The 23,031-nt window shown below is 48.7% G+C and overlaps 3 protein-coding genes and 2 non-coding genes across 5 annotated transcripts; 3 read left to right on the top strand and 2 right to left on the bottom strand.

The window, feature by feature from the left end:
- Positions 1-9,039: 9,039 nt before the first annotated feature.
- On the top strand, positions 9,040-9,142 carry BCR38DRAFT_t18. Its single transcript has one exon. It is a non-coding gene; the product is annotated as a tRNA-Thr (tRNA).
- Positions 9,143-12,970: 3,828 nt separating this feature from the next.
- On the bottom strand, positions 12,971-13,058 carry BCR38DRAFT_t33. The gene has a single exon. It is a non-coding gene; the product is annotated as a tRNA-Tyr (tRNA).
- A 3-nt stretch (positions 13,059-13,061) lies between these two features.
- BCR38DRAFT_417201 (GTP cyclohydrolase 1) lies at positions 13,062-14,969 on the bottom strand. Its single transcript, XM_040859146.1, has 3 exons — positions 14,269-14,969; positions 13,915-14,219; positions 13,062-13,864 (listed from the first exon to the last, which is right to left on the bottom strand). The coding sequence occupies exons 1-3, from the start codon at positions 14,624-14,626 to the stop codon at positions 13,553-13,555; spliced, it is 975 nt and encodes a 324-aa protein (XP_040721120.1). The 5' UTR covers positions 14,627-14,969; the 3' UTR covers positions 13,062-13,552.
- A 182-nt stretch (positions 14,970-15,151) lies between these two features.
- BCR38DRAFT_359043 (histone-fold-containing protein) lies at positions 15,152-16,663 on the top strand. The gene is made up of 2 exons (XM_040857143.1): positions 15,152-15,951; positions 16,009-16,663. Exons 1-2 carry the CDS (start codon positions 15,298-15,300, stop codon positions 16,366-16,368), a joined length of 1,014 nt encoding a protein of 337 aa, XP_040721121.1. The 5' UTR covers positions 15,152-15,297; the 3' UTR covers positions 16,369-16,663.
- A 4,448-nt stretch (positions 16,664-21,111) lies between these two features.
- On the top strand, positions 21,112-21,324 carry BCR38DRAFT_311094 (uncharacterized protein; the record flags this gene model as incomplete). Its single annotated transcript, XM_040854657.1, has 1 exon — positions 21,112-21,324. A coding segment is annotated over one exon (213 nt), but the record flags the coding sequence as incomplete, so codon positions are not given.
- Positions 21,325-23,031: the final 1,707 nt, after the last annotated feature.

The raw sequence follows: 23,031 nt of genomic DNA on the forward strand, positions 1-23,031 counted from the left end.
GTTGAGATCATGCCCATTAAAAAGCCCGTCTCGTCAAAGTTGTAGACGCGTCGCGGTCGCGTCGGAGGATATTCGCCATTTCTTCAACGTATCGAAGCTGGGGAGGAAAGGTTCGCGAATCTAGCTCAATTACGCGTCAGGTAATCGTATTCTCTTCCGTTTCGGTCATTTTCCGTTTGGACATGTTAGTAATATGTAATGGTTGTACGCCTTCGTAACGGCGCTTAAATGTCTTATGGTCGACTTGAAGATTTTACAAAGCTTGTTCCAACTTAGGTGAGAATTGCGTGGTTTAGTTTGGATGGCTAATTGAAGATTAGTTTCACTAGATTTGCGTGCCATGTTGTGGAAGGGAAGAATTGTATAAGTAAAGATGGAAAGTCAAGATTTCTTGAAAGGTTGGGCAAAGACCCGTGTGGGGCAATGACCTGTGGGTGACGTTATTTACTATAAGGGTAGACCTAACTATAAAAAGGAAATCCTTGAATATATATGGGTAATTCTATAAATTAACGACGAAGGAAATTTAGAACCTTTAAGATAGCTTAACGTAAACTTTTCTTTATAGCCTTTATAATAATGGAAAATCCGGATATAAGAGATATAATCGGGAAATAAGAAGTATAATAGAAAGATCGAAGTACTAGAAAAACTACGACAAGAACTAGTTAAAGATTATTACGAGTACCCGACGTGACGATAAAAACGAGTAGCAGGTAAAAAAGGTAAAGACGATACGTAAGCGAAAAGGAGATGCCTAGTACCTAATTAAGTAGATAGGCTAACTAGTAGAATATAACTAACAAGTATAGGAAAACGATATAGATAATATCCGAGGGCGTATCGAATAGGTTTATAAGGTATAGCGCTAGAAGAAGAAAATACGCCGAGATAGCGAAACGAAAGCGTAATAACAATGTAATATGATAGTATTAAGATAATTCTTATATATAACGCTAAAAACCCCCTCTAATACCAAATTACTACCGTACCGTATCCGAAGAGCTCCTACCCCTTACGCTCTATACTCGCTAAGAAGGTCTAGAGTACCTCTATAACCCGTTACGGGTTACGAGGGAACTCTATCCCTAGGGCTTCCTCTACCTTCTTATAAAAGTAGCCTTTAACGTGATCCACAAGTCAGTGACTCACTTTCAACCATCAATTCAATATTAATCAAGATAACTTCACCACAACACATCAGATCAGTTCAACTAAGCAGAATATTATTGATTAGATGTTTCTAATTCTACTTGATAAGTCCGCGCATTATGCCCAGTCCCCCCGCAGACACCACAACGCCTTGCACTGGTTGCGATCATTTTCCTTGGACCATTACTTTTGTCTTCCTCACCCTCTACTGCTTCGATATCACCCTTGGCTTCCCGTAGCTCTTGTGAATCAGCTACAGTAATTGTACCTCCATGCTGTATTTGCTTATTTTTGGTTCTACCACGTTTGCTTAATAGGTGGTTGATCTCATGCAGCTCCTTGTTCTCTTGTCACAGAAGGGCAACCTCATGCATTATTAGGTGAGTGGCCTTCGCAATTGAGTCTACAGAGCTCAAAATATGGGTTGGGGAGCTATTTTGATGCCTCTGGACACTAGTCTTAATAAGATTTGATTAATAAGTAGCCTCCAGGGTGGTAGTAGGATTCTTGGAAGTCCAAGTAGCAGCCGGCAATTGAGGGTCGGGCGACGGTGTACGGGCTTTTAGAGCAACATCTAACGAGGAAATGACCCTTTCTGGATCCAATGGGACATGTCCAGCCGCTTCGAAGCCAGACCGAATATTAGATTCGGTCATTGCCTTGTTGCCTCTAGAAACCCAGATAGAAAATCCTCCTTCGCAACGTGGGTTTGGTGCATTCGCATTCGCTCCTCAATATAGCCACTATATGCGCGTTTTAACACACTAAAAGGTACTATATTGAGAGGCTGGAGACTATGTGATGAATGGGCAGGCATACAAAGAGGAACAATTCCCAGTTTTTTGCAGGATTCCTCGAAATCCATTGAGTGATGGCTTTCGTGGCCGTCGAGAATCAAAAGACGTTTCGTACCCTTTGTACGGCTCCGGGTATGTAGATCAAAATGATTTACCCACTCTACACCCAATTCATTGGTTGTCCAACCATTACCTGACAGAGAAACCTTCCAGTCGCGTGGTAAGGCAGCGTTGCGGTACCAGGAGGCAAGGTGAATTTTCCCCGCGAAGATGATAAATGGAGCTACTGCCCAGCCTTGAAAATTGATGCCTTGGATAATGGTAACCCATTCCCTATCACCCTGCTGGGCTTGTCTAGACCTGCCCTTTCGTTTGGCACTTGTAACGACCATTCCAGTCATGACCATGCCCATTACAAACCCTGTCTCATCAAAGTTATATATATCTTCCGCGTGATCCCGTATGTCACTATTGTGTCGGCAACAAGCTTAAACCACGCGCGATATACGATGGGATCTTCGTTAAATGCCCTGTGGTAGTCAATTTGACGATTTAAACGCGTTCGGAGGAGTGGTTGTCGGTTAACGAAATTTGAAACCCAATTCTTGCTCACGGGTGGCGCGTCGCGTGCGCTTCGGAGTATATTGGCCATGTCGGTCACGTTTTGAAGGCGGGGAAGAAATGCTCGCGAATCTAGCTCAAGTATATGTCAAACAATCGTCTCTTCTTCCACCGTGGTCAAATCCCGCTTCGTAGCGTTGGCAATGTGCTGTGGTTGGATTCCGCTGTATCTTCGTTTGATGGTACTGGCGGCAGCTTTGTACATCAATTCGGGCTGGTTCCAGCTTAATTCTGGGTTTCGACGATTAGCCTGGATAGCCAACTGAATATTGGCTTCGTTTGAGATACGTGGCATTTTGAATCGTGGAAAGTTGTAAAAGTCAAGTTGGAGGTTGAAATGTCGCGAAAACTGAGTCACTGACTTGGGTGGGTCACTGACTTGTAAATCGCGTTAATAATACTTTCACATAAGTTAGTTATCCTACGGACGCTTTAAGTAATATTATTCTCGATACTATAGTACCTTGAACCCTAACCGGAAGTATTATATTATTATTATTATTATTAAATACGCCGTAGGCTCGAAGCCCCCGGTACCTCTACTAGTACTCTCGTATGTCAAACCGTGCCCTAATGGCTGGACTAAATACATACGCTGCGTCGTCGGTTCGCCCTATTGGCGACTGCGTTGCGTTCACTACCATACTACGTTGGTTCTCAACCTACCAACAAAGTCCCCCCTGAGAAGATCGATGCTATCTGGGCCTTGAAGCTGTCCGACCCGTCCCTAGCAGCCACCTTACAATAGCCCCACTAACTACTGGTTCTCCTGTTGCCGTTGCGAGGTCTCTGCGAGAGTATAGTGGCCGTGGTGCGATAGCGGCCCGTAATCGTTCCCTCGGTCCTTCCAACAGCCCGCAAAAGAGGATTACGTGCTCTGCCGTCTCAGGGGCGTCGCCACAGCGGCATAGCGGCGAGTACACGCCAAAAGCCCCTGTCTTGAATAAGAAGGCTGCTAGTCCTATTTTTTCCGTCCTGATCTGGCACAGCGTAGACGCCTCCAGTCGGTTCAGGCCGAAATACTTGCCCCCTTTCGGTATCTGCATCGAAGGGCCCTCCGGTTCCTCAGCGATAGCGCGTCGCTGGCGATCGTGATGCTCTGCTCCGGTGAGCCATCTCTTCCTCCAGTGGTCGAGGAGGGCAGCCGGGACCTCCTTTTCCTCACTCATCCACTCGGAGCCCCGGGCCTCCTTCTCCATAGTGTACCCTGCCGGTCGGAGTAGCTGCGACGCCTGCTTCCTCTTCGCCGGCCTATCCTGCCGGAGTATATGTGACGCTTTAGCGCTCGCGCTGCGAAGCAGATTTCTCTTCCCGCTAAGCCGTAGCCGTTCTTCAAACTTAGCAGCCCGGGCACTAAGATAGAGGTCTAGTGGCGGGATTGCTGCTTCTGCTTCCAGGTGGCGAACCGGCGTCGCTTTGTGGGCACCACAGACTACCCGGAGGCACTCGTTCTGTATCCCCATCAGGCTCTTAGCTGGCCCTGCCGGTTCCTCACTTATAGTATGCCACGCAGTCGCCCCGAAGGCAATCGCGCTACGGATAACCACCGTATATAACAGCGTCGCCCGTATAAGATCGCAGCCCCACGACATATTGACTAGCTTTGTCAGGGCTAGCTTTTGAGTTGCCATTTTTGTTTTAACACGCTCAACATGGGCGTGCCACGTCAGTTTGCGGTCGAACCAGACTCCTAGGAACCTGGCTGAGACTACCGGCGACACTGTGGCGTCCCCAAGGCGAATACTTTGCGGCAAGGGCTCTCGGGCCCTAGTAAAGTGCATTAGCTCACTCTTGTCAGGAGCGAACTCCATCCCGTGCCTCACTGCCCACCGCTGACACGTAGCCCATGCGCTCTCCAACCGGCGGCAGGTCGTGTCTGGATCGGTGCCGACGCTTAGCAGGTTCGTGTCGTCCGCGAACCCGACTACTAAAAGTAGTGGATGCTGCTCCGCTAGCTCCTCGTACAGCGTTGAAATGTATAATATAAACAGTATCGGGGATAGCGGTGACCCCTGGGGGACGCCAGCTCGTAGGGGGATTGGCTCTGACTCCTTGCCATCGAACCGGAGGCGTACCGTTCTATCCTCCACGAAGCTGCGTACCCACTCCTGAACCCACTCCGGTAGCCTTTCCGGGCTAATATGGAAATCAGCCGTCTGTAATTGACCGTATCGAATGCCCCCTTGATGTCTAGCTGTAGCAGCGAGGCGATGCCCCCGCGTCTCCACGCCGTATAGACCACGTCCTCAACTATACGTATTGCCAGTTCGGTGGACCTCCCAGCGCGGTTACCCATTTGGCCGTTTGGTAGTAGGCCGGCCGCCTCAGCTACTTTGGTGATACGCTGGCTCATCGCCGTCTCTATTACCTTCCCTACCGTGCTAAGCAGGGCAATGGGGCGCCAGCCGCCAGGGGTCTGCTTCTGAGCTGTCGTTTTATTAGGCTTAGGGATAATAACCACCCTCGCTGAGCGGAAGCGCTCCGGGTAGTACCCCAGCCTAAAGCTAGCTGTTGCCAGATCCGCTAGGATCTCCCATAGGGGTTCACCGCAGGCCTTTAGCAGGCCAGTGGGGATCAGGTCGTCGCCGGGAGCCTTCCGAGCAGCCGTTCCTTTGATGATAGACTCGATATCCATTGTGGTCACCTCCCTAGGGACGTTCAGCTCTGGTCTCGTCTGTAATAGGCCGCGATCGAGGTCCGATAGATCTATATACGGGTCTGGGAAGAACCTCTCAGCTAGTAATTTTGCCTTCTCATCATGTGTACGTGCTGTAGGCGTGTCGCCGGCGTCCCTCCGGAGATCTGGCAAGCCGTGGGCCTCAGGGGGGGCCCAGCTCCGTAGCCTAGCCCACCTCTGCAGTGCCCACAGGCTTTTGTGATCCTTCGCCGTCCCCTCGAGCTTCTCGTGCCAGCTACGCGTCTGCGCTTCGCTGATTTCGAGCCGTTGTTTTTGGCCGGCTCTTGTATATTCGTCCCAGTTGGTCTGCGACCTTGCCTGGAGGTAGTCCCGCCGTCGTCTCTTCGTCTCAGCGCAAGCCTTGCTAACCTGCGGGCACCACCACGGGACCCCAGCGCCTCGGCCAACGGTGCGTCTCGGGACCGCCACGTCGGCGATCTCTTGGAGGTTCCGGATAACCCAGTCAACAGCCTGGTCCAACTCCGTTATCGTCTCAACCGGCAAATAATTCATAAATCTCTGGCTTGATTCGGCTACGATGAGCCACTTATCCGCCATCGCCCAGTTCCACCCTTCGACACTGCAAAGTATTATAGGAAGTACTAACCCCGCTATTAATCCTACTTAGATATAGGCTATAATTAACTAGCTCTAAACTCGAATCTAATAACTAGAGGCCTATAATAGTATAAATAGTAACGTTTAAGGCTTACTAACTTAAGTTAAAGTTACCTTCGATATTACGAAGCCTTGATAAACTCCGAAGCCTATAAAGTATCCTACGTAGTAGGCTTTCTAACCTGATTATTACTTATTTAGTTCGAATTAACCATAAAAGATTACTTAGATTATAATAACTATATAGAACGAGACTAGGATACCCGAATAATCTTTAGCGACTACGAGGAATTCGAAAAACAGCTTAGAGCTATATTCGGTAACCCTAATAAGAATAGAACCGCTAAAAGGTAGCTCCTAGGTCTTCGATAGACTACTTTAGCCGCTTATTATGCCCTTACTTTCCGATAGGTATTATCATACTTATATTAGGACGAAAACGCCCTAAGAGCGTAATTCTACTAAGGACTTAAGAGAAGTTAAAGACAAGATTACGCGTATAGATCGACTAGACGATTTCGTAGACTATATACAAATAATCGTACGAATCGATAACTGATTATATGGTATATAAAATGAAGAGGTTAACAGACGAGGTAGGAAGAAAAGTATAGCGAAACAATAACCGTAGAAATTATAAGTATTATCCTACTTCGACTAACGCTTACTCTAGACCTATAGATATCGATACTATTAGATACGATAAAAGTAAGCTTAAAGGAAAGGGTTACTTTAATTATAGTAAAGAACGATACTTCGTACGGGAATATAAGTAGAAGAAATAAAAGCGACTAGTACTAGAGGGAAAGCGCTAAATTAGCTTAATAGCCTATGACGAAGGATATATATACGATATACTAATACTATACCCGGTATACGTTATAGACGAAGATATCGACGAGGATACTAGCCCCCTTAAGGAAAACTATACTAACTTATATTAGACGGTATACTACGACGATAGCTACCTAATATACTATAGTAAGAAGGAAGGTATATAATAGTACCCCTAACGACATAGAACTACTAGGACCCTCGCTATAACTTGATATAACGAAGGAGTAACTAGGGTTTAGAAGTAAGGACTAATCGAGGATTTAGAGCGATAGATCGTACTAGCGACGTAGCTTCCGATAGAACTCGAAACTAACGAGGACGACTCCCTAGAGGAAGTCCTAAAAGGATATCTCTATAAGCTATAAAATTCTAGAACTTTTTAAGGATGGCTCTATAGAGGAAGAAACGTATATATGAGAAAAGACGTATGGACCCCCTAGCCCCGGTAAATTTTATTATTATTAAATACGCCGTAGGCTCGAAGCCCCCGGTACCTCTGCTAGTACTCCCGTATGTCAAACCGTGCCCTAATGGCTGGACTAAATACATACGCTGCGTCGTCGGTTCGCCCTATTGGCGACTGCGTTGCGTTCACTACCATACTACGTTGGTTCTCAACCTACCAACAAAGTCCCCCCTGAGAAGATCGATGCTATCTGGGCCTTGAAGCTGTCCGACCTGTCCCTAGCAGCCACCTTACAATAGCCCCACTAACTACTGGTTCTCCTGTTGCCGTTGCGAGGTCTCTGCGAGAGTATAGTGGCCGTGGTGCGATGGCGGCCCGTAATCGTTCCCTCGGTCCTTCCAACAGCCCGCAAAAGAGGATTACGTGCTCTGCCGTCTCAGGGGCGTCGCCACAGCGGCATAGCGGCGAGTACACGCCAAAAGCCCCTGTCTTGAATAAGAAGGCTGCTAGTCCTATTTTTTCCGTCCTGATCTGGCACAGCGTAGACGCCTCCAGTCGGTTCAGGCCGAAATACCTGCCCCCTTTCGGTATCTGCATCGAAGGGCCCTCCGGTTCCTCAGCGATAGCGCGTCGCTGGCGATCGTGATGCTCTGCTCCGGTGAGCCATCTCTTCCTCCAGTGGCCGAGGAGGGCAGCCGGGACCTCCTTTTCCTCACTCATCCACTCGGAGCCCCGGGCCTCCTTCTCCATAGTGTACCCTGCCGGTCGGAGTAGCTGCGACGCCTGCTTCCTCTTCGCCGGCCTATCCTGCCGGAGTATATGTGACGCTTTAGCGCTCGCGCTGCGAAGCAGATTTCTCTTCCCGCTAAGCCGTAGCCGTTCTTCAAACTTAGCAGCCCGGGCACTAAGATAGAGGTCTAGTGGCGGGATTGCTGCTTCTGCTTCCAGGTGGCGAACCGGCGTCGCTTTGTGGGCGCCACAGACTACCCGGAGGCACTCGTTCTGTATCCCCATCAGGCTCTTAGCTGGCCCTGCCGGTTCCTCACTTATAGTATGCCACGCAGTCGCCCCGAAGGCGATCGCGCTACGGATAACCACCGTATATAATAGCCTCGCCCGTATAAGATCGCAGCCCCACGACATATTGACTAGCTTTGTCAGGGCTAGCTTTTGAGTTGCCATTTTTGTTTTAACACGCTCAACATGGGCGTGCCACGTCAGTTTGCGGTCGAACCAGACTCCTAGGAACCTGGCTGAGACTACCGGCGACACTGTGGCGTCCCCAAGGCGAATACTTTGCGGCAAGGGCTCTTGGGCCCTAGTAAAGTGCATTAGCTCACTCTTGTCAGGAGCGAACTCCATCCCGTGCCTCACTGCCCACCGCTGACACGTGTCGAATATCACGTGTGTCCAATCGAGTAGTCAGAAGTGCATAAGATTGTATTATGAATGAGGTGTGTTCTTCTCTGTCTGTCTTCTGTTCTCGCGAACTCCCGTTGCTCTGCCTTTTATAGATGCTTTAGAACATGTCGGTAACTTTGGTGTTACTTTTGAGAAGAGGGGTTCCTTTCGCCTTCTGAACTTTAAGTGACAATAGTCTTCTCTAGTGCCATATTATTTCTGAACCTAGGAACCAGGTGCCCTATCTGACAACACGTAGCCCATGCGCTCTCCAACCGGCGGCTGAGATGTAATTTAATTACTCTTATTATATTTTGAAATACTTTAACCAAAAGGTAGAAGAGAATTACCTTTACTTACACTTAGCTTAACGACTACTTTTTCAAAAGAATATAGCTTAGAGGGTTTTTTGACATTTATTCTTACCCTAATCGCACTAAGCCTATTCTAAGGGAAGAGAGTTTGACGTTCCTTATCTCAATTTAGGGAAAAATTAGAAAGGCCGCTTACTACTCTTTATATTTTATTTTGTCGGCTGGTGTAGTTGGTCACTTCGCTGGTAGATAAGTCCCGATTTGAGCCTCGCCCACTTGGGTCGGTGACGAGTCGCGGGTTCGAATCCCGCAGCTGACACACAAGGGGGTTTAGTCAACCCTTACGGCGCGCTGCCCACCTTGTTGACTTCGCCTACCTAGCGATAATAGGGAGATTGGTGCAGTTTAGGATTACGAGCATCCTAGCCAGTCGACCGTCAAGCACTACGTCGGCGGAATATAACTCGACAGCCGGTCCAGAATTCGAATCGTTAATCCGACCCCTTATCGGACCTCGCCTTTCCGATAACGCTCGTCGGCGAACCCGTCCCCTCACGATAGAAGGCGCGCAGCACGCCCTCTCGCCGCGATTCTTGCGAGCGTCTGACCACGTTACGGTCTATCCACTTGAGCGTATGGTTGAGATGTATACGCTCGACGAGAACCCCAATTAGCAGATACTACGACTTGTCGCGACAAAAAAAATAGTCGAGCATCTTCTGCACATCAGCAGCATCCCACCCCTGAGGACGAATTTAAGTGCCACATTACCACACTTATCGGTAGTTCAGGCAGGGGTTGTAGCACAGACTTAGGGAGGGACAGGAGGTTTAGTAGTCATTTGGCTACAAGTTTACCTGTATAACCGCCCGACGCGGCTTAAGGGCCCGCTATATCATCTATAGCCCCTTAAGGGAGTACTTGTAGAGGTACCGAGGGTTAACACCTACGGCGTATTTAATATTATTTTATTTTATTTTTAACTACGCTTTATAAATTATTCTCTTTACTCGACAAGCATGGCTGGTTTATCAAGTGTAAAGCGCGCCTCGTGGTGCGTGGTGACCAGCAGGCCAAGTCTGTATACGAACATACATATGCGTCAACTCTAGCTGGAAGGTCATTTCGATCTCTTATCGCAATTGCAGCCAGGTTTGATTTGGAATTACTTCAGTACGACGCAGTCAATGCATTCGTTAATGCTAAACTGCCTCATCCAGTATATATGAGAATGCCACCTGGCTATAGAAAAAGAAGCACGATACTCTTGCTACTCAAAGCACTCTACGGACTGCGAGAGTCACCTCTACTTTGGCAGGAAGAGTTCACCTCTACTCTAGCTAAGTATGGCTTCAAGCCAGTCCCTCATGAGCCCTGCTGCTATACTGGCAAGAATATACTAATCTTCTTCTACGTGGACGATATCGTCGTCGCATTCCATGAGAAGGATCGATCTATAGCACTCTCTACAGTGGAACAGTTACGACAGTCTTACGAGCTGACTGGTGGGGATGACCTACAGTGGTTCTTGGCCATCGAAGTTCTACGGGATCGAGAACAAAAGCTGATCTGGCTATGTCAATCTGACTATGCGGACAAAATCTCGAATCTTGCTACCGAACCTGAGAAACGATCCGTCGAAACGCCAATGTCAACCGAAGAGCTCTTACCCTACGAAGAGCGGTCTGACTACGCCACAATAAACATCTATCAGCGTAAAGTCGGATCAATTATGTATATCGCAGTTGCCACACGACCAGATATCGCATTTGCGGCGTCTCGGCTAGCGCGGTTCAATCTTAATCCAGGACCAAAACACCACGCCGCAGCTGACCGAGTTCTTCAGTACCTGAAGAATACCAGGACTCTGGCCCTTCAATTTGGAGGATCTGACGAATTTTATACCGCGAGCGATGCTTCATTCGCAGATAATACACTGGACAGGAAGAGTTCTCAAGCATACATTATGAAGCTCTTTGGTGGCACTATTGGCTGGCGAGCCAATAAGCAAGACACAATGGCTACTTCAACAACTGAAGCGGAGTTGCTGTCGCTTGCGCAGGCCACTAAAGAGACGATATTCATGTCCCGACTTCTGAAGGAATTAGGGGTGTCCTTGGACACTACTGCAGTCAGGATGGAGTGTGATAACAAGCAGACTATACGCCTGATCAATAGTGATCTCATGGCACTAAAGACCAAGCTCCGTCATGTTGATATCCACAACCACTGGCTGCGGCAGGCAGCAGTTACAGGAGATATTGAGGTTGTCTACGTCCCAACCGACCTTATGATCGCCGACGGCCTGACGAAAGCATTGGCTTCTGATCAACACAAGACCTTCGTCCGACAGATAGCCCTCACCGATATGGCTATGAAAATTCAGCAGCGGCGGATGCGGGAACTAACAGTTGAGGACTTCAGCAGAATGGAAGATAACCTTGTGGGAAGAGAGGTTGACTTCCATCTTGACTGATAATAGGATTGTTTGGAACAGGAAGAATGACCTAGAGATCTGGAAAGCAGTATGTCAGCATGGTCCTGCGGACAATGCTGAAGGGGTGTGTCAGATAGGGCACCTGGTTCCTAGGTTCAGAAATAATATGGCACTAGAGAAGACTAGTGTCACTTAAAGTTCAGAAGGCGAAAGGAACCCCTTTCCCAAAAGTAACACCAAAGTTACTGTCCACTTAGGGGTCAGACACCTGAACAATGTACCTCCGACATGTTCTAAAGAATCTATAAAAGACAGAGCAACGGGAGTTTGCGAGAACAGAGAACACAGAGAACAACACACCTCATTCATATACAATCTTACGCACTTCTGACTACTCGATTGGACACACGTGATATTCGACAAGGATCGCTGTTAAGAGGGAACTGTGGGATCGCACTGGTACTGGCATTCCGGCTATATACGAAGGTGAAGAAGGGAAGTACAGGTCGGGGATTGCAAGCCGTACAAGGGCACTAAAGTATCTCGCGTGTGTCTCACGTGACCTTAGGCATTGATCTGGACGCTAATTCTAGTGATCTTTGGGAAGCTAGTACGTATAAAAGGACCAGATGATTCGGCGGTTGATATACCACAATGGTGTCAGGAATGGCGAGCCCTACATCCTGGAAATGAGTTGAAAGAGCTTGATACCCGTGCCTATGCTAAGGTCATCAGATTTGATGTTGTCTAGGTCCAGTATTAAGTGTCATTCAAGGACCATCTAAGGCAACTATCCCGTCATGCATAAGCGATTGAAGAACTTGTATTGGAAATTCAAGGGCTTCAGAGAGACGACTGAATTTACGAAAAGCAAGGAGAATATCGGCATGGTATACCATAGGTGTACTTGGAACACACTGCCGGATTACTGACTCGGAGCAAAATTTCGTATCTGCCACAAGCTACGGGGAATCCCCCGTGCTATCCCAGTATGGCTGATCCAGACAGGTCTACGAATGCTTAAAGACGACACGGGTCTGCCTGATCCTCCAATAAAACATGACACACTTTCGGAAAGTCTGTTGGGGCATGAAAACAATTATCAGGGCACCTATAGCAAGACGAAGGGGAGGGAAGTGTGACGACGGAAGAAACCAGACCACTCGAGACTGAGTACCACATCAGAAACCAACTCTTTTTACAGCTTAGTAAATACCGAAAGGAAAACGGCTACAAGTTTCCATTTATGAGGTTTCGAGACGTAGAGGTAAACCTGCACCATAGAGTGATTGTAATGCGCACGGACAGAAAGGAGGATATAGAGGCTTAGTGAGCTTCGCATGATTGAGGAGGAATATCTTGGGTGTGTGATTCAAGGGTTGACCTGATGTTTCTCCTGGTTACCAACATGGTGCTGAACCTTCAGGACAAGACTACCTCATGCAAAGAGTCGGTTACAATATGAGTGATGATGTCGTGGGCTGGTTATCTGTCACAGGCAGTAAAATGATTAAAATGGAATAATGATCGGCAACACAAGGGATAACGCATACATGTATCGTTTTGATTGAGGAAAACATAGCAAATGAAGAGTAATGAGGATGCAACATTTAACATTCAAGTGATCCTCAAAGACTGCAACAATAGGGGTCAAAGAATACGTATATGTAAGTAGACATTTGGATGATACAAAATCGTAAAAAGAATATGTCTCCGGAGTGGGAGTCGAACCCACGGCCTGCGGATGACTTTGTGTAACAATTACAGTCCGTCGCTCTTCCAACTGAGCTATCCAGAGATGGTTAGTTAGTATTATTGGAGCTTAATAATCATTATATAACGATGTACAAAGTTGTGGGCCGTGGAAGATTTGGGCGATCCACTTGCATTGGCAACCCAACGACAGTTGAGTCAGTCGTCATTCCATGGCCCTTAATGATCAATGGCCAATACCGAGTAATAAAGATTGTGACTTTGCCATTGCGGAATGAATTGGAGCGTAGGTACTGGGGTGTTGCGAAGAAGGATGATACAGTTATGGTATTTGACAGTACATGATACACTTTATTGAAGAGAGAGATGCCTCTCGGAAACTTTTTTAAAAAAAAATTGCCCACGCGCTTTTTGGTCGTTGAGACTTTTGGTTCCTACTTAATAAGTACCACCCTTTATATGCCAACCAGCGTCTTAGATGCCATGCATATGAGCTGATGTTGAGATCCCGTGCTCGACCCCCAAACTCCTAATCAAATATACCGTGCAAGTCAACAATGACGTATTGGCAGTAACCACCTACATCCTCCGGTTGAGACCAACTAAACTGAGAAACTCGTTTCGCGTCTTCTCCTTTCGCTCAAAGCAGCCCAGCACACAGCTCGTGATTGTGGTAGCAGTCGTCTTCTCGACCCCGCGCATGACCATGCACAAGTGACTCGACTCCATAACGACGGCCACGCCCTGCGGCTTCAGGACCTCCATAATGGCATTCGCTACTTCTTTCGTAAGCCTCTCTTGGACTTGCAGCCTTCGACTAAACATCTCGGCTATCCTGGGAAGTTTAGAAATGCCAATGACATTGTCTGCCGGTATGTATCCGATGTGCATCTACCAACTGTAAGCGTTTTCTACATTCGCAGGGAGCTGAAGAAATCTACTTTGCCGGTAAAGGGGACCAAGTGGTGCTCGCAGAGGCTGAAGATCTCAATATCTTTTACAATTACCATCTCATTATGTCCCTCGTGAAAGATGGCATCATTAACAATGTCCTTGACGTTCTGCTGGTATCCCTTGGTGAAGAAAAGCATCGCCTTGGCGTACCGGGCCGGGGTATCCAATACACCCTCTCGATCGGGGTCTTCGCCGACGCATTCTAGAATTGTTCGAACGGCTGCGCGCATTTTGTCGAGTCGCTCGGCTGCCTGTTCACTATTTTCGTCGAGTCGTTCGCGAGTTCCACGACCTGGACGGTGTCAGCAGGGCTTGTGGTTGAGAGGAGAAGTAGACCATACTCGGCCTACTTAGACCATCAAAGTCTATTACGGGTGTAGGAGACCGTGTCTCAGTGCCCTGCACTACCTTGGCCTTCTTACCCTCCTTTCTTTCAGGCTCGTCGCGAGGATCCCGGGCGGCTTTGCTGAGACTATTCCGCCTTTTCGACATGGACTTGTCGCCATTAGGCTCGGGTAGGTCATCTTTGAACCGCCTCCATCTTCTCTTCTTCTTGTTGACCCTCCCATCTTCGGGCTGGCTGCCTTTCACGCTGTCATGAACAGAATCGTCGGTGTCGGAAGGGAGATTACTGGAGCCGCTCGAATGCTCTTTGGCAGCGAGTTTTGCGCGTCGGCCGGGTTCCGCGAATTGAACCATCGTGTCAAGCAGGTTGGTGGAGAAGTGATCATAGCCTGCGAGCTGCTGCAAGCGGGGAGTGATGGTGGTAAAGAAGGAGAAAATTTCGATATCCTTGCCCTCGGCGGAACGATAAGCGTTTGCTACTTGTTGATCCGTAATGGCGCGCAAAGGAGCACAGAAGTTCAGGTAGGGTAGTTGCGAAACACAACTTGTTGTTATTAGCGGCTGGTAGCAGGGTTTTTCTATGAGACGGCGGCTCTTTAAAGTTCTCAAGCAGCTCGAGCAATGCTGAAGTACCTAATTGAAGCTTCAATGCTTCTTCCAACTCTCCCCGCTGTCGGAATTGCTTATCGAACGTCCCTGCCGCCTGCTGACCTACTCACTCAACCCCCTTGAACCGATGTACCGTCTTGCACCAAAATTTAAGGGTATACCCCACCATGGACCCCACATTACCGAGAGTTTGGGGAAGTCACAGGCGGTGACGCGACCGGGCCCAAGCTCGACGGCAGAATTAGCTACGAAGTCCGTAGCCACATTCACGTTCCCTTCTCCATCAATGAATTATCTAGATTAAATCCGCCGCCGTGTTTCGCATAGATTACTGCACACAATCCTACACCCCACGATCTGCTTGCCTTCCATCTGCGAGCCTCTTTCCACTAACTTGGGTTCCCATTACCAAGAACATGGCATCACCTCCTGCTGCCTTCTCGCCTGCGGGCTCTCCTCCCTATCCGTCACATTCGCAGCTTCCATCCAAGAAGCGCTCGTCCAACGCAACTGAGCTGTCTGTCAATCCGTCGCTGAAACGAAGAAAGCCCTCCGCCATGTCCGCTACCTCGAGCGCATCCGCCCACCCGCTCCGACAGACATCTTTCCCCCCGGATGAGTCGCAAGGCCAAGCCTTCTCACCAACCTTCAAGCGATCCCCCAGTGCTGACACCATGAGCCTCGTTAGTGGTAGTCAGGTGAGCGGCGCGCCTCTTAAGAAGAAGCGCGGACGCAAGTCAAAAGCCGAACAACGAGCCCGCGAAGCTGCAGACGAGGCTGCCAGAGGAGCCGCGTCGAGTGTCGCAGGTGGTCCGGCAGCTAGCATCGCCAGTGGTCCAGGAGGCGCTGGTGGCGCCTCCAAACAAGGAGCTGATGATGATGGTGAGGGCGGCGGAGATTCCTTCGAGATACCGGAGAATATGGCTAGTAAGGCTGCCATCCGCACCAAGGAACAGGTTCAGAAGGAGGAGGATCTCCGTGCATTGCTCAAGCAGCGATTCAGCGATGAGCAGTTTCATCGATACGAAGTTTGGCACAAGCAGACGCTCACGATCGGAGCACTTCGTAGGGTAAGGCAACTCTAGGTCCTGTTCTCCCGCAGGGGTCACGCGTTGACAACTTCGCAGTACATCAACTCCATCACCTCACAATCCGTCACACCCTCCATTCCGCAGGCCATGCAAGTCGTCTGCAAACTTTTCCTGGGTGACATAGTGGAGGAGGCTCGCCGCGTCCAGCAGGAGTGGATCGCCGCAGGCGAGAAGCAGGTTCCGGGGAATGAAGAGGAGAAAATCCTGAATGAGGTTCCCAAACACCGACGCCAGGCCCCCTTGCGTCCCGATCACTTGCAGGAGGCCTATCGACGATGGAAAAGATCCAGTGAGGCTGGTGGATCTGGTGGCAGCTTGATGCTGTGGCATCAGCAGACGCGCAACGGTGCTGAGAGATTTGCGCCGAGGGCCGGCGGGAAGCGATTTTTCACATGAAATGCTGTAGGATTGAAGCTCTTAATTTCGACTTGTGGTTTTGATTTGATATTACGCATTAGATTAGGTGTTCGGCCTCTTGGGAGCCCCGGATAGCATTATGATACCCACGCGGCAAGGATAGTACAAGATGATTTAACGCTACGTCATGCGGCAATGTCTCAGAAGAATATTCTTCCATGACGCTAAGGAGTTCAATCCAAAGTAAATATACACCCAATGTGACCACGTCAATAAGTAGCCAAACCTGAATCATGGTTTGAATTTAACTGGCAAACGGAGTGCGACATCTCGGGTTCTTAATTCCTAATCGCAAACTCTCACAGCTATCATTACTAATTATCTAAAAGCTAGTCAATATGTCGTGGGGCTGCGATCTTATACGGGCGAGGCTGTTATATACGGTGGTTATTCGTAGCGCGATCGCCTTCGGGGCGACTGCGTGGCATACAGAACGAGTGTTAGGCAACCTTGGTGGGCGTTGCCAAGACCACCAAGGTTACCACGTGACTTAGCCCTTCGGGACTAAGTCCAACCTTCGTGCTCCATAGGACTAGATAGAATGTCATGCTTTTACAACCTCACAATCTTTGACCACCTTTGCGTGTAACAACGAGTGCCTCCGGGTAGTCTGTGGCGCCCACAAAGCGACGCCGGTTCGCCACCTGGAAGCAGAAGCAGCAATCCCGCCACTAGACCTCTATCTTAGTGCCCGGGCTGCTAAGTTTGAAGAACGGCTACGGCTTAGCGGGAAGAGAAATCTGCTTCGCAGCGCGAGCGCTAAAGCGTCACATATACTCCGGCAGGATAGGCCGGCGAAGAGGAAGCAGGCGTCGCAGCTACTCCGACCGGCAGGGTACACTATGGAGAAGGAGGCCCGGGGCTCCGAGTGGATGAGTGAGGAAAAGGAGGTCCCGGCTGCCCTCCTCGGCCACTGGAGGAAGAGATGGCTCACCGGAGCAGAGCATCACGATCGCCAGCGACGCGCTATCGCTGAGGAACCGGAGGGCCCTTCGATGCAGATACCGAAAGGGGGCAGGTATTTCGGCCTGAACCGACTGGAGGCGTCTACGCTGTGCCAGATCAGGACGGAAAAAATAGGACTAGCAGCCTTCTTATTCAAGACAGGGGCTTTTGGCGTGTACTCGCCGCTATGCCGCTGTGGCGACGCCCCTGAGACGGCAGAGCACGTAATCCTCTTTTGCGGGCTGTTGGAAGGACCGAGGGAACGATTACGGGCCGCCATCGCACCACGGCCACTATACTCTCGCAGAGACCTCACAACGGCAACAGGATAACCAGTAGTTAGTGGGGCTATTGTAAGGTGGCTGCTAGGGACGGGTCGGACAGCTTCAAGGCCCAGATAGCATCGATCTTCTCAGGGGGGACTTTGTTGGTAGGTTGAGAACCAACGTAGTATGGTAGTGAACGCAACGCAGTCGCCGATAGGGCGAACCGACGACGCAGCGTATGTATTTAGTCCAGCCATTAGGGCACGGTTTGACATATGGAAGTACTGGTAGAGCTCTGTACCGGGGGCTTCGAGCCTACGGCGTATTTAATAATAAAAAAATATTTTATTATTAATTATCGGTTTACTATCCTTAATTATCTTCTTTACCTTCGGTTTTCATAGTTAATTAGTTAATTATTTAGTTTAATGTGAATGTACACCGAGCTGGCCATGACACCGAGCTGGCCACTTTCATGCGCCAACGCGACCGGCCAACTTAATCTTTGATTTTCTCAACGACCAATTATGGCAAAGTCATACAACGAAGCAGACTTAATGCTAGCCCTTCAAGCTCTCAAAAATGACCAAAAACTTAGTCTCCGACAAGCGGCAAAAACGTACCAAGTCCCCCGAAGCACCCTCCAAACGCGTAAAAACGGCGTACCTTTCCGACGCGATATTTTGCCCAATTCACGAACTATGACAGAATTAGAAGAGGAGGTCATTATCAAGCATATACTGGACTTAGACGCACGAGCGTTTCCGCCCCGGATTGCTGATGTGGAAGCAATGGCAAATTCTATCCGCGCGACACGTAACGCAGGGCCCATTGGAACGCCCTGGGCCTCGAGGTTCGTCGCACGTCGCAAAGAGTTGAAAACTCGTTGGAACCGTCCTTACGATTACCAAAGGGCCCAATGCGAAGATCCAAAGCTTATTGCAGATTGGTTTCGGCTTGTTGCGAATGTTATCGCGAAATACGGTATCCAAGAGTCGGACATCTACAACTTCGACGAGACTGGGTTTATGATGGGCAAGATCTCAACCAATATAGTAGTTACGAGCTCTGAACGACGTTCCAGGCCGAAATCAATACAGCAAGGTAACCGGGAATGGGTTACCGTAATCCAAGCGGTCCAGTCTACCGGTTGGGCGCTGCCGCCGTTCATCGTTGTTGCGGGCCGATACCACCTCTCTTCTTGGTACGAAGACGACAACATTCCGAAAGATTGGAGAATTAGACCTAGTCCAAAAGGATGGACGACTAACGAGATCGGTATGGAATTTATTAAACACGTCGATAATTGTACGAAAGATGGAAAGTCCGGGAATATCGATTGTTAGTGTTGGACGGTCACGAGAGCCACGTTTCCGGCGATTTCGAGCTATATTGCAAAGAACACAAAATTGTAACTTTGTGTATGCCTCCGCACTCATCTCACATCCTCCAGCCACTTGACGTGGCCTGTTTCGGTCCATTAAAGCGGGTGTACGGCCAGATGGTAGAGAGATTGATACGCCGGTCACTAACATATATCGCGAAGGAGGACTTCTTTCCTATCTTCAAAGACGCTTTCTTTGCAGTTTTCGGCGAAAAAAACGTTCAAGCTGGCTTTCGAGGGGCAGGGCTTGTTCCATTCAATCCAGAAAGTGTGATTTCAAAGCTGGACGTACGATTACGGACCCCGACGCCTGTTGGCTCCCCAGAAATCGCAACCCGACCGTGGGTATCAAAGACGCCACAGAACCCGATAGAGGCTCATGCACAGTCTACTTTTTTGAAAAAGCGCATCTCCGAGCATCAGAATAGCTCTCTGACGAATATTTTCTCAGCTGTCGACCAGTTTGCGAAGGGAGCAAAAATGATAATGCACGAGCTCGCCCTCGTACGGGCCGAGTGCGCTGAGCTTCGAGGCAAATAAGATGCTAAGCCGGCGCCGGAGGACTAAAAAAATGCAATTACGGGAAGGAGAATCACTTATTTTCCAAGAAGGACAGGACCTACGGGACTCTAGGGAGTTGGCGACGCAGATACAGCAAGAAGAGCGCCGAAATGGTGGTCGCGCAAAGCGTGTTGAAACGCGTCCGAGGCGCTGTGGTATTTGCAACGGGACTGGGCATAATGCGCGAACTTGTAAGATCGCATTGACATCTTCTGGAGAGGAAGATTCAGAGTAGTTTCAATTGATTTACGGCGTTGTGGTTTTACTATCGTAAAATTTCTATGCGAGGTTATGTAAGGGTGGCCAGCTCGGTGTCATGGCCAGCTCGGTGTCATGGCCAGCTCGGTGTACATTCACGTTACTACGATAGAGAAGAGAAGGAAAGTCTATTAAGGCCGTTAGAAAGGGGGCCGTAACTTATAGTGCCGTATCCGTAGTTAGAGCTACTAGATGGAATATAGCCCGAGCGCTAAGGTTATATAAAGATAGGTGCGGCTGTGTATCCTGGTCGATCTACCGCACTGGACTCATGTCACGAATGTCAAGTTCATTGAATTCGTGCCAAGTCAGCTGTGTGGTCAGATCTGTTGATTCGTGGATCGATTGATGATAAGTCTAGGTTTCTATGTAACGCGGTAACAGCGTTGGCTTTATTTCCACATTTGTGGGGCCTAGGGCCACACCTGTGGGGCTTAGGGCAAGCCACACTCGGATCCACACGGCTGTGTGCTAGGGAAGGTAACTACGATTAGGCTATCACATGTGAAGGTCAACCCTCGCAGACTCACTACAACCAGGTGACTTACAGCTGGAACACCTGCCGTGGCAGTGTCAGATGGGAAGCCAATCATAACCCTTGTAGGAGCCCCGCCAAGCGTGGATGACTTAGTCGCGCTCCCTCAAACCTAAGTTGTCATCTTCTTTCCTTCGCTCCTTAGAGTAGAATCTTGGTCGATAGCACCTAATCGAGGTCTCTACCAATGCGATGCAACCCAGGTCGTGACATCACGGAAGTTAATTCTAAGTAAGGTATTTTGTTAACTTCTATCTACTGAGCTAAGTAGTACGCGTTTAGCCCCTTTTAAGGAGCTTAATCTCCGATAATTATCCTATCGTTCGGCGGGTTTAGCTATATAGCTATACAGCTATTGTAGTGGGGCCAGGCCGGACGTCAGGAAAGTAGGTGACGGGGGCTAGGGAGGACTCCCCTGTCTCCCTCACTTCTTCAGGGACGCGGTAGTGACAGACAACTTTCAACAACTCGTCATCTCTTTTCATCATCTTATTCAATCAACTTGACTTTTGTTTTCTAATCTAGTTAACGTAGTCCACGGTCCAATTGCACACTTTGGCAGACCTTATACGACAATGTATAAGTTAATTCAACCACAACGCCTATCATCAATTGAAACTACTCAGAATCGTTATCTTCAGACGTCTCTACATCATTTCCACAAGTGCGCGCATTATGTCCGGGCTTGCCGCAGATTCTACAGCGCCGTACACGCGCAATTCGCCGCCTCGTACGACCACCAATTTGACGAAATTCGTCATGTAACTGCCCATCAACCTCTCGTTGAGACTGTAGGTCCTGTCCAGCTTGTATACGAAGTGACCCTCTGGGTGAAGAACAAGAGTTCTGAATTGTTTGAACGGGGTATTGCTGAGTTGGACAAGGAAGATCTTCCTGCTTTGGATAGCCATGAGAGATGTCTGGTTGAAGACATGAGGTCTATGGGTGTCCCTGAAGACGTAGACTGGTCCTCGTTTGGTTTGGGTGCAGATTTTTCTGATCTGGGTTCCTTGATTCCTCTGGATGCTGCCGGTGGTACTGTGCAAGCTTCTGGCGACAATGCGCCAAATGCGTCTTAGGTTCCCATGAGTTGTCCGATGGTGGGTAATCTTTCCATTTGACTAGGTATTCCTGTTGTCCTTGATTCTGACGTGTGTCTAGAATTTCCTCGACCTCGTATTCGTTTTGGTCGGTTTCTGCTTCGAGCTGTGTTTCGAGTGGCGTGTGTTCTGGGGCTGGTTCGAGTAATGAAATATGAAATACTGGGTGGATCTTCATGCTGTCTGGTAGTGATAGTCGATAGTTGGTTGATGAAATGACTTCTGAAATTTTGAATGGTCCGATTTTCTTGAAATCGAGTTTGTCGCTTGGTCGTTTGGTTTTGATGTTTCTTCGTATTAGGTAGACCTTGTCTCCTCTCCCTAGGATTGGTCCCTCAACCCTTTTCTGATTGGCGTAGTGTTTCATTCTTTCGTTGAGAAGTCGTAGATCCTGCTGCAGTCCCTGCTGTAGTCCTTTGATCTTTTCTACCTGGATAATAGCTCCTGGAGCTGTTCCTTGTTCTGAGCCTTCTCGGAGTATATCTGGGTTGAATCCGTAATTTGCATAGAATGGTGTCGTGTTGATTGCTTCGGTGTGTGAGCTGTTGTAGGCGAACTGTGCTACTGGTAGTAGTTGTACCCAATTGTTCTGCTCGTCATTGACGTAACACCGTAAGTATTGTTCGAGAGTCTGGTTCATTCTTTCGGTCTGTCCATCCGTCTGGGGATGATAAGCTGTCGATAGCTTATGTTTTGTGCCGAGCTGCTTCATTAAAGACGTCCAAAACTTGGATGTGAAGAGCTTGTCTCAATCAGATACGATTGTCTCTGGTAATCCGTGCTGACTGGTGATAACTCGCAGGAATGTGTAGGCTAGGTCCTCTGCCGTGCTGGCTTCCTTATAAGGTAGGAAGTAGGCGTACTTCGTAAGTCGTTCGGTGATTACGAGGATGCTGTCATAGGTAGTCCTAGTTAAAGGCTCCTTAGATTTGGGTAGTTTGACTATAAAGTCCATAGCTATTGATTTCCATGCTCTGTCGGGTGGTGCGATAGGTTGTAGTTGTCCATATGGTTTATGTCGAGAGGTTTTGCTCTTATGACATAAGTCGCATTCCTTGATAGTTTCTGTGACTATCTGTCGTAGTCCTGGGAAGTCGTAGGCTTCCTGTATTTGTTTTGTTGTTTTGTACGTTCCTTGATGTCCGTGTACTGGGTGCTCGTGATAGTCTTTGACTAATTCTTTTCCTAGTTTTTATGGTACTTCGATTCTTCCGTTATATTCCTGGTTTTCTGGTTGTATTTCTTGTATCCGGGTTTTCCATTGCTGTAGTGGTTGTAAGGAAAATGTTGCGTTGAGCTGTCTTGAAGGTTCTAAATTTCCTTGTCGGCTGGTGTAGTTGGTCACTTCGCTGGTAGATAAGTCCCGATTTGAGCCTCGCCCACTTGGGTCGGTGACGAGTCGCGGGTTCGAAGCCCGCAGCTGACACACAAGGGGGTTTAGTCAACCCTTACGGCGCGCTGCCCACCTTGTTGACTTCGCCTACCTAGCGATAATAGGGAGATTGGTGCAGTTTAGGATTACGAGCATCCTAGCCAGTCGACCGTCAAGCACTACGTCGGCGGAATATAACTCGACAGCCGGTCCAGAATTCG

The sequence above is a fragment of the Pseudomassariella vexata genome (genome assembly GCF_002105095.1).
Source record: "Pseudomassariella vexata strain CBS 129021 chromosome Unknown BCR38scaffold_1, whole genome shotgun sequence".
Classification (NCBI taxonomy): Eukaryota; Fungi; Ascomycota; class Sordariomycetes; order Amphisphaeriales; family Pseudomassariaceae; genus Pseudomassariella; species Pseudomassariella vexata.